This window comes from Lytechinus variegatus, chromosome 4, assembly GCF_018143015.1.
Source record: "Lytechinus variegatus isolate NC3 chromosome 4, Lvar_3.0, whole genome shotgun sequence".
NCBI classification, from domain to species: domain Eukaryota; kingdom Metazoa; phylum Echinodermata; class Echinoidea; order Temnopleuroida; family Toxopneustidae; genus Lytechinus; species Lytechinus variegatus.
Window position 1 is genome coordinate 13,869,576 of NC_054743.1, and position 12,044 is coordinate 13,881,619.

Below are 12,044 nucleotides of genomic sequence, written 5' to 3' on the forward strand. Positions count from 1 at the left end.
TATATTATTTCAAAGTCTAGAAATTGCTTATTCAAATTGTATAAAAATCTTAAAATTAGTATTGGGCATTTTATTATGTGAGTTTGTATTGTATTATTGAAAAAAAAGCTATATGTAAATCCTGCATTTATCCATCCTGCAGGGGAGGCAGCATGGGAGGAGTGGCTTTATGAAATCATATTAACCAATCCTCAAATTGGCAACACAATGACTCTCACTGGTCTACAAGAAGATTCAGCTCTGATTGAGAACCTCAACGCAAGCACTGAATACTCGGTCCAAGTCCGGGCCTATTCCATAGCTGGTCCTGGCCCTTTGTCGGAGACATTTTCTGGATCTACGCTCATTGAAGGTAGGTGTAGACAGTATATACCATTACAAAGTTACTTTCTTCGTAATATTCTTCCTATGGATCTAGATTTTGCCATGATAATACCATATGTTTCGTTGTTATTCTATGTATGGAGTTACCACTATAAATTGCAGATAAAAACAGCTAACGTTTCAAACTTATTTTCAATACTAGTACATGAATGAGATTTTTCAAACAGTGCTAAATGCTCCAGTGTCTAGTCAATCAGATAATAATGATAATGACGGTTATTTATATGCACTATACACAAAAAGTATCACAGCACTTACAGTTGTCAGAAATAAAATATAAATATAAATGTTAAGTAACAAAAAAAGTATAGAATTATATACGTTAAATTGCATCAACTATTGGTGTTCTCAACTGCGCCAGATGAGGTCTGGTGGCCTCTTGCTTGCGGCTTCGTTCACCAACAGATGACCCCAGCAAGAAATTTTTTCTTCATGCTGTGGTAGTAAACATTGACCTTTGTTGTTCAGGGTGTAAGAAATGGCTTGTGCCAAAATACGAGAAATAAGCAATATGAAATTAGCTGTGTGTATATATATATTTATAGTGCACCCAACCAAACAATTGCATTGTATGTTTAATTCATGTGTCAATTCTGGACAGTAATTTCACTTTGTAATTCAACAGCCATGTCCCTGTGGCACTGTGGCCGTCTATTGCATCAAGTCTACGAACTTTAAGCCCTTTCAGTTCTATTCATTATTTTTTAGAGCATCTTGCTTAATGGTTCATAAATGTTTACACACAGTTGCTCCTCAGGTGCTTTGTGATAAGTTTATTTATATAGAAGAATTATCCTCTCGAACAACAAGGAGCACAAATAACATGATAATCAGGGTGCTCGTACAAACTTGTACCAGAAATCATTTTTTGTCACATTACCCGAACATCTCCGATTCATAGAAGACATTAAATAGTTTCAACAGGAAATGGCAAAATGGGAAAAACATTTGATATGTAATAGGGACTAATCATGGAATCTATTTTATTCTTTTTCCTCATTTTGTACATATCTTTTTCATGTGTATATATAATTTCTGTTTACTTGTAGGTAACATTTGTGCAGTATCATATTTTATCCATTTTGTTATTTTCCATAGTTAAATATGATAATTTCTTTATGTAATTTGTCAATATTAGTATTTATGCTCTATTCTTTGTTTATATCCGAATGTGTCACCATGTTTTATATTTGTTTTTGTTTACAAAGGGCCCCAACGAAAAACCACCTTGTTGCTGATTCGGCTACCCTTTTACATATTTGAAATAAAGAAGTAAACAAGGCCCTTGATAATTTGTGCTAGGTTGTAATGGAAAGTCTGTGATATTAATGAATTTGATCTGAACAGTTGATGTGGAGCCATACTTGTTACTTGCTAATGCTTCTGATGTCTGGTGGAGTCGTCTCGATGGCAATGGAGAATCGTGGCTCTTATCACCCACGGCAAACATCAAAGGTATGGTGGTTCTGATGATTCTTAGAGTAACTGTGACTTCTTTTTTAAAAATTGAATTCCTCCTAGACTCATTGGATTACTGTTTTAGTGCCATTTTATAATTATTTTGACATTATGATTCAAGAGAATCCATCAAGGAGGTAAATGATTCACAGCATTTAGTTTTGGTTTGTTGTTATTTTGATCAGAAGAACTTCATTTGTTCTTCCCACTTGTTAACGAGGGAGGATTTAATTTGTACTATTGTTTTGGGCTTATTATAAGGCTTAGTCATTTTCACAGCAGGGGCCTGTCTTACAAAGAGTTGCGATTGATTGGATCAATCACAATTATGGAAAGCCAGCAAAGTCAACATATAAAATGCATGTTTGTTAAAAAAAATCTAGATATGAATGTATATCAATAAATTCATTGATTTCTTGACAATTTGGTGTGCTCTTCTTTGTTACAAAGGACAGTTTCCACATTTCCTGTAGAAAAAATTACGGCACTGGTGGATTTCCATAGAGTTACGATTGATTGGATCAACGTAACTCTTTGTAAGACAAGGCCCAGCTTTCCCAATCCCTTTGTTTTACCTGCATACAGAAATAGAAAGGAAAAGGGCTGATTTCTGCTTTCAATGTCATGGCCAAAATGGCTTGTAAAATTCTATTGAACCCATTCCCTTTGTTTTTTCACCAGATATTGACTGGTACCAAGGCTATTACATTTGGAGTTCTGTGATGGGTGACCTATACAGGTCAGCAGAGGGCGCTGTAACAGATGATCAACTGACCTTTGACCCATCAGGGGTCAGTAGTTCAGTTGATGCAATAGCCGTAGACTGGCTTAGTGAGTTCCTCTATTGGTCTGATCCAGACTTGAATCAGGTAACAAATAAATGGCAAGCTTTAAAGAGAAATACCAGTAGTTGCAGTAAACACAGATTTCATGAGAGAGTCTGTAAAACCAGGCTTAATTGTCAGTATATCATCGAGTATCTAGATCTGGTACAGTTACATAAACTGAACTTTGTGAAATCTTGAAATCTATGCTGAAAAATGTTTACACTGAAGATCACCAACACAGATAGGCACACGTGGGACAGTGTATTATTATTGCTGGAATAAAGACCCGACGGAAGTGACCGAATCCGCGCTTATTTTGCTTATTTCTCAGCAATTACACAATTTCTTCCAGAATCCTTTGGCACATATTTTTTATTCATACAAACAGACACTTGGGTGGTCATTGTAGTAGATTCTGTAAAAAGTCATTTTGAGATCGTTACCAATACTGGAATTTATCTTTAATATGATGGTGACAATAATTTCTTTAGAAAATCTATTAACCCTAAAAAGACTGGGGGGGGGCTGATTCAGCCCCCCCTCAACATTTTTCGCGATAAATCCGCCGCGCAAAATTTTTTGACCGCGTCGCTCGCTGACTTTTTACTTTCAAGTCTCGTGCAACTTTTGAGACCAAAATTGTGACCCCCGGGTACGCGGTTCGGAAATTACGCAACATTTCGTAAGTGCATGCAGACCAAAAATTACTCAAAAACGTGAATTTGTGTACAAATCCAATGCAAATAGTGTTTTTAGCAAAAATTCATAAATGTATCATTATTTTTCCTTTTACTGCTTAAAATCAATTGATTTTCTCTTTTTTATGGTCAAAATAAAGTCCCCGACAATTTCCATTGAAAAAACAATAAAAAACAAAAAGTCGAAAAACAAAGAAATACATAAGAAATTTAGAAAACAATAGAATACATAAGAAAATAAATGTGATGTTGAATTTTTTTAAAATGAATTTGATCAGATGCCTATCTAGAGTATGTGAAACAAAAATTAGCATTTCAGGGGCATTATTTTATTAATTAGAGCAAACTTATGATTTTACGCATAAATTAGCATAATTAATGAAACATGAGATTTTTTGCAGAATTTGATGTTATAGTTTTGTAGATAATGCCATGGGTAACGCGTGTGCCAATTTTCGTTGCGATCGCGCGATCGACGGCCGAGATCATAAGGGGGGGCTGAATCAGCCCCCCCCCCCCCGTCTTCTTAGGCGTTGAAATTGCCCAGTCTATTTAGGGTTAAAAGAGAAATAGCCTCAATAGTGCCATCTCAAGTCCTCAACTTCTCACAACAGGAGTCTGTTTCATAAAGAGTTACAACTGTTGTAACTTTGCCATTGTGGCAACTTCCATGTTAACCTTGATTCTTATTGGCTGCTGAGCTCTGTTACCATGGTAGTTGCCATTATGGCAAAGTTACAACAGTTGTAAATCCTTTATGAAACGGGGCCCCTGGTTAGCATTATACAGCATTCTAAGCAGTGTAGTCTTGTAATATAGACCCACTTGAATGATAACACACCAATTCACCACACATTACATTCATACTACCCTAATTAAGTTACCAAGTACATGTAGCAAAAGGAGTACTTTCCTCTCAAAAACATATTAGTTTCTCTGTATGAATAATATTATAGGTTAATCCTTTCTCTGTAATATTGATGGTTATCTCAAAATGTATATTTTTAAGACTAGTTATATATAACACACAGTCAATGTGAGACCATGCCATGTGTTCATTTCCTCTTAAACACTTTCTCTCCATTACAATAAGATTCCTTTTTCTGAGGCAAATGAATTCACACTTTTATGTAAAATCAGTTGTAATGTAGAATGTGGAAGCATTCACGAGGTCAATAAAAACATGAATTTTATCCGTACATGTATATTGGGTCTTTTATAAGATTTTATAGCTTGGTTATTGCCTTTGTAAAATAGAGTATCCATTTCTGATTGGAATTTCATGATGACATCACATCAACATTGGCATTCTGCAAAAAAAAGGAAGGCATAGTTATTTGAATTTTCCTTCTATTTTTTTTTGTTACTGTTGTTTTTTTTCTGTTTCAATTAGTATTTGTTATACTAATAATGGAGAGGTTTCATGCCATACATTGATTTGTTTTGAGGAGTAGGAAGGCAAAACAAATTATTCACATATAGTCCATGTTTGATGCCATATTAGATTAAGAATATGTTAAGTTATTTGTTTTGTACGATTGATAATTTTTTTTTCTGCAGATACTCCGTGGAAGATTATCCAACCAATCATCCACAGTAACATCCCAAACCACCATCAACGCTTTTGCCAGCGACGTCCAGGATTTGGCCATCGACTCGGTCCAGGCCTACATCTACTGGACAACGCGCTCGTCCGTTGAGGGCTCAAGACTGAATGGAGAGAGCACTCTGGTGTTCTACGAGATCAGTGAGCTCTTGTTGGATGTCGTTGCTGGATTGACCCTTGACCTTGATGGCGGATATGTCTATTGGTTTGTTGTTTCCAGGCAGAACTCGGTGGAGGAGCTGAAGTTGTTCCGTGCCCAGCTGGCAGGGATAAGGTAGTTGTCATAGAGGGTTGGCAAGAGAGGGATGGAAAGAATAAGTTTAGAGAATTAAAAAGTGGTGAAGCCAAAATATAAGGCTAAAAACAGGAGGAGCCAATGTTATCAGGAGAAGGGAAATGGAAATGGCATAAAGAAAGGAAAAAGAAGATGAAAAAAGTGGAAGAAATTTAAAAAAAATAAGAGAAGTAAGATTTGAAAAAAAAATCACAGTAGTAAATTATAACCTTGCCATGGAAATATTTATGGTCATATAAAATATGTGCTGGGAGAACCTGTGTGTATATAAAAAATGTTAAACATGAGTATGTAATGATATCATCTGTGCATTCATATTACATAATGACAATTCAATTTCTCTTTTTCTACTCCCATTTTGTATGTCCTTATTTATAATTTCTTTAATTTTAGATCACTGTGTTTTTACCCCAACTACTTTTTACATCCAACATTTCACAAAATTTGGTCTTCACAAGTTGTTCACTATTTACTCCTTCATGCATGCTTGCTTCTTCAATTTCATATTTTGAGTTTATTTTGAGTTTTCACCTATACCTCCATTTCCTTTCTGTTTTGTGTCTGTTTCCATGGTTACCCCTTCCCATAATACAACAGCCCTGATCCAATGTCAACGACAGAAGAGATTGGCGAAGTGCTCTCAGAGACAACGTAAGTACACATTCTAATCTAATTAATGTATGTGTCTTAATGACAATATCTTTTTCAATTTTGAGTTTCATGTTGACTTCAATGGAAAATGAAAATTGTTATGTTCTAATGATTTTTTTGTTCTGACTTGGGTATTTTTTTTTTCATTTGATTTGTTTCTTTTCCAAAAAATGTTTTAAAAAATTACTTTTTTTGTAAAGCTAGTATTAATCAATTAAATAGTGCTTTCTATCTATTTGCCTATTAAGATTTGCATTTTATTGCTGTGACTTTGATTTGAACCTTAGATCTTGTCTTTAAGAGGCTAGGGTCTAAACCACCATGCCACGAAGCTTCCAATAAAGATATAAATAATATGCAATTTCTCTCTCTTTTTGTATTCTTTGCTTCAATTTAGAAAAAGAGAAATAATAATTCTGAAGTTGTTTGTGATTATTCAAAAGCAAGAAATTGTTTGACATCATTATCAACTTTGACCTTTGACCGTGTGCTTTCAGGAGCCTGGCACTGCATTTCTACAGCTCCAAACTCTTCTGGATCAACAGCCAATCTAGAGTAGAGGTCAGTGATGACCGTGGCCAGAGACCAGCATTACTACCGGCCACTGATGTCCAGGCATTGACTGTTGTACAGGAAACTCTCAAACCTTTACCAGGTATGAGTATACAATATGTTCATTTTATTTATTTATTTATTTATTTTGTTTGATTAAGGCAAATGTACAATGATGAGGATGATGATAATGATTATGATAATATTTTCCTTTTATTTATGCTTATGACTATGATTATGTTCCTTGTTATTGTTTCTTGTATGTGTATAATATGCATTATTTAGTGCCTTGAGTGATGATATATTAGAAAGTGTGTATAAGAAATAATTATTATTGATATTGTTGTTGTTATTATTTTTATGAAGAGCATGTTTATAGCAACAGTTATCGGTAAAAAAAAAAAACATCCAAATGTGCTGACTCCCACAATTATCACATAGTATTCATACAGTTGCTAGAAAAGATCAACTTTTGAAGGTCATAAGTTCAATGTTGAAGGTACCAAGGTTGTTACAGTAGAAATGTTGGATTGGTACAAAATCCCAGTTAAAAAGTAAAGAGAGAGCTCTATCACCAATATTATTTTTAATGTGTACTGATATATTATACAATGGAACAAGTTAATTTACATGAGGTCAAAGATTTTACAATGCATTCTTGACAGATTAAAAACCACCCTTTCTTGTAAATTCTCCTGGTACAAACATTACTGTAGTTTCATTCACAGGTTTAGATATACAGTATTTGGCAATGATGTATCAATTGTTCTTTTCATTATCCACAGAGGGTCACAGCGAGCGCCCAACTGTAGTGGCCCAAGAAATCCCATCCTCTTCTATCCAGGTCACAGGTACATGGGACGACTTCAACATCACATGGCAGGCCAGCACAGAGGTCACTTACGGAATCGTTTTTTACACCATAGCTGTGGTAGCTCCAGAACGAACTTATGAAGAGACTGTTCAGGTGACTACAATGCAGTTAAATCCTGGATTTGATATTTTTATTCTTCATAGTACTAAGTCTTAATTCAATTATATAAAAGTTGGTCTTCAAGTGATTGGGTTTTACATCTTGATTCATTTGGCTTTCAATGCTGCTTTGTATGGTATGATATAGTATTTTGTAAACCTGTTTTAATTAGATGAAAACTTCTCATAAAATTAATTAACAATGAAAAGTAGTACATTAATTATTTAACAAGACATCATTTAGATAAAATAAAAAATATGAGTATGGTAATTGGGAATAATGCACTTATTATATCTCTAATCTCTATTCCTTACACCTTCTCCACTTATGAATATTACATTTTGTATCCTTTTTTCAGAGTCCTTTCTATAACGTCAGAGACCTAACACCTTTCCAGTCTCTTGGCATCACAATTAGTCCTTACACCTACTGGGCCACGACACCTCAAACGGCCTCTCAGTTGATGTCTCCCATGTCAGGTTCGACTAAAATTACTCTTCACCCTGTTTCATAACACTTAAATATCAATGTCAAGTTACAAGCTTCTGAAATGGTATCATTTGATTGGTTGAGCACATATTATGTCATAGAATTCTAGGATTTTTTGATAATATGAAAAAGAGGCCTCACATATTTGTTTTTACCTTGAAGGGTTTTTTTTTTTTTTTTTACATTGTTTGATTGTTGTGAATGATTCTCAAATTGTGTGAGCTGACATTGCAATAGAATGAAATTTTCTCCCAGAAAATACTAAAGTATAAATGCAGAGTATTTCTTACTAAAGGGAAATTTAGTAAGACTTGTCTGGTTGAATTGAAAATTGAATTGATACCTACATGTACCTTACATTTTGCATACAGTTGGATGTTGACGCACGTTTATATATGCGATATCAACTATTTCAAAGAATTTGAATTCATAATCTTGTTCCAAAGCTTATTTTTCATTCTGATTTAAATATTGATCATATCTTCTAATCTCTCTCTCCAGTACCCTCTGTTCCTCTTAACCCAAGAGCCTTTGCTTTAGAGTCCACCGACATCATGGCTGGAACCACTGTGTATTCAGCTGAATTTCGCTGGTCCCAACCTGCAGAGATCAATGGTGTTTTTGAAGGGTATTCTGTGTCTTGGGGTACTGATGCGGAGCAGCTAACTATGTTCAATGTCAGCCAAGATGTCACTGAGTACACATTCTCCAACCTAACGGCTAACACCACTTATTTCTTTCAGGTGAGAAGATCATATGAATTTGTATTGAGGGTACTTGAAATGGTCATAAATTTATATTTTGAAAGATACAGAGAACCAAGAAAATAAAAAAGGTCTAGTCCCGTAACACAAAGGTAAGTGATAAATCATACGCTTGATTTTCACAATTGATTGTATATTTTAGTCAATGCAATCAATCGTAAAGAAAACATGATTACTGAGCTTTGTGTTACCGGCCTCAGATCTTCTGTTTAACACTTCTGTTCTTTCAAAAATTACATTTTGCGTTGAAGCCAGTGAGCAATTAAGGGTGGGTCTTTTCACATGTTGATTTCACTAACGCCACTGTGCCCCTATCTATTTGTGTTCTATTTTTCTTTTTTTCTCATTTTGATGTGAATGGTAGATATTCAGCATGCCACAATCATCTATATGTACAAATGCAGCAGTATTTATTTTAATACAAAAGCAAAGAAACCCCAACTACACAAACAAATGAACATGAATAACTTTTAAGATGTACACCATATTGAAAAATATGTCTTAAGATGCATATTTATGGAATGTTGGCACCAAGTGATAATTAATATTCAAATATTTAAATATTCATAATTTCATTCTTTATTTGTACCATTAAGGTGGAAGGCTTTACATCCATAGGTAGTGGGCCGGCAACAGACCCAGTCAATATCACCACTGGAGGTAAGATATGGTATCCTTAATGAATCTTAAGGATTCATGTGATTCTTTGAATCTGGAGATTATTTGAACAGGGCCCATTTGCAGAAAAAAAAACAAGTTTCAATCAAATTCAATTTCAATTGCATCTTAATTTCAGCCAATAGGAAATAGACATTTGGAAGTTATGTTTGATGGTTAGTAACTTTGTAAATGTGTTTTTTTTTTTCTAAAATGAGCCTCTACACTGGAGATTTATAACGACAGATTTCAATTCTTATTACTGAAGAAAGATAAATCTCTTTTTCTGAAATTACTATTATTGAAACAGAGAACAGTTTCACGTCTGATTTGGGATGCTTCTTCAGCTCATCTGAATTGGTGAGAAATTGTCATTGCCATTTGGTGCTGATGGACAATCAATGTTATTGTCTTTGAGACATTGAAGAATTTTCCGGATTACTGAATTGTAAATCCGAGAGAGCTGAAGAAGCGTCCGGGATTGGACGTGAAACTGTTCATTTCAATTAAGTAAAGGGGAATCCAGCCTAAGCCATAAAATGTTGTGTTGGGAAGGAGAAAAATAAATTAAACAGAATGGTGAAAGTTTGAAAGAAATCGGACCAGCAATAAGAAAGTTATAGATGCTTTAAAATTGAAATCACTAATACTATGTAGATTTCAAATTGGCAACTGAGTAAGTAAATTATGACAAGGGGCAAGGACAACTTTCCCATAGGCCATGTACTTTATTATCAGGGATTTGTGGTTTTCTCCTAAGAACCCATTCCCCTGGGGCCGTAATCTAAATATAACCCCGGTAGTATAATGTTTTATGTCCTCATGAAAGAAAAATATAATTTGAAATAAAACTTTTGGGAAAAATGACATTTTAGCCATAATATGTATTGGAGTACATGGAAGAGTAGTCCTTGCCTTACATCACTATGACATCCCATATGCGGCCAATTTGAAGTCTCCATGGGTATAGTGATTACCAATATTTACAACTTTTAAAAATTCATAACTTTCTTGTTGTTTGTCCAATATTGTTCAAACTTTCACCTATCAACTTGTCTGATTTTTCTTTTCCTTATAAAAACAAGTTTTAATTTGGGTTGGATTCCCCTTTAATAGTCCAGATGAACAGATATATTTTCTCTTACGTAATTTGACTATCTTCATGGATAAATCAAAACATACATCAGTTTAAATTTCAATTCTGATTTTGAGTTTCATATCTCCAATCTTATTTTATCTCTTTCCTCTTCAATCGTAATTCTAACTTAAAATGTATTTTTTCTTCATTTCTTCCCTTATGTTTATTTCTTTTGAATATTTTTCAAGCTCAGGATTATTCAATTCAATCTCATTTCAATTTGAGGAATTATTTACTCCAGCTTATCCCAAATTCATTAACCACTGATGAACATCAGAGGGGACCAATATTTGATTTCATTCTAATATACATTACGTCAAACTTCCCTTTGAAACAATACCGCAGTTCGGATTGCGAACTGCGGTGTTGTACCCCATTTTCCATTTGGATCTCCTAAAATCATTTCCAAGCCCTTATCAACCGCGCTTGACCAAGTAATCCAGGGGTAATCCCCGCCCCGATTTCACCCCCACAGGCCAGTGAGCGTTGAGCAAAGGACGAAAAGATAAACAACAGATGCGCTATTACCTAAGACTTCTCTGCCTGTATACCTTCGGAATGAAATTATTGTATTCCATATTTAATCACGTTTTCAAAGGCATATTGTATTCAGTAACCCAATGTTAGTCCATTTTCAATTTCGAACGAAGAAAATCGACCTCCGAATAAGGAAAGTAAGCGAATAAAAATGACCGCATGCTTAATTACAGGGACCGCACTCAGCGCTGCGCATGCATCCCATCGTGTGTGGCCCCCTGCTGTGACTGTATACGCCGGGCTGTTGTTTTATCTTCGGACCAACGTCAAGAAACGGGTGTTTTGATACTTAAATTGCTTTCTTGAGGCAGTTACGGCTGGAGAAGAGAAGGGGAACTGGGGTATAGTGTTCTGAAATGGAAGTTTTTCGTCATGCTATTCCATATCGGTCAAATTTCGCAAATTAAACCAAATATTTATTTATAATTCTTTCCATATGCAGTATCTCCACCCCCACCTACCATAGTGGTGAACAAAGGTAATGCAGGAGTGACATTGATTGATACCGATACTAGTGAAGAGATATCACTTCTCGGTGGTACAGCGGTCACAGTCATTGCCTTTGTTGCCAGCGAGGAAAAAGTTTTCTTTGTCGAGTCTGCCGGGGATCGAGAGATCTATAGCAGCAATTTGGACGGCACAGAGCGTGTTGAGGTAAGATGATTAAGGCAATTCATTTAATAATCAACCTTTATGTACATCTAAAACTCATATTTTCTCTATTTTTATTTAACTTCACAAACTGAGCCAGGAGGGTGTTTCATGAAGTTGTTTGTAAAGTTATGCATGACTAGAACTTGAAGTTCTTGGGTCCTGAATCAATCACCTAGGGTTATATCTATATCTCTCAGCACAAGAAAGGACCACCAGTCATATGTAACAAAATCACTTCAGGAATGAATTTCCCATAAGCAGAAGTCATTGTATAAACTTGGAATTTTTATCCAGCTTATGTTGGTATTCTAAGAAACACATTTTTTATAGGAAGATGTTTTCATATATAAAAGTTGATTTG

At 34.9% G+C, this 12,044-nt stretch overlaps 1 protein-coding gene across 1 annotated transcript in view; it reads left to right on the forward strand.

The window, feature by feature from the left end:
* Positions 1–12,044, forward strand: part of LOC121413445 (proto-oncogene tyrosine-protein kinase ROS-like) — a 67,695-nt gene that overhangs the window by 33,477 nt on the left and 22,174 nt on the right. The window contains exons 13-23 of the mRNA XM_041606266.1: positions 143–352; positions 1,732–1,839; positions 2,524–2,711; positions 4,928–5,247; positions 5,866–5,919; positions 6,417–6,574; positions 7,257–7,438; positions 7,803–7,923; positions 8,435–8,676; positions 9,294–9,357; positions 11,472–11,683. Coding sequence (XP_041462200.1) covers positions 143–352; positions 1,732–1,839; positions 2,524–2,711; positions 4,928–5,247; positions 5,866–5,919; positions 6,417–6,574; positions 7,257–7,438; positions 7,803–7,923; positions 8,435–8,676; positions 9,294–9,357; positions 11,472–11,683 — 1,859 coding nt within the window. The remainder of the gene's footprint in view (positions 1–142; positions 353–1,731; positions 1,840–2,523; positions 2,712–4,927; positions 5,248–5,865; positions 5,920–6,416; positions 6,575–7,256; positions 7,439–7,802; positions 7,924–8,434; positions 8,677–9,293; positions 9,358–11,471; positions 11,684–12,044) is intronic.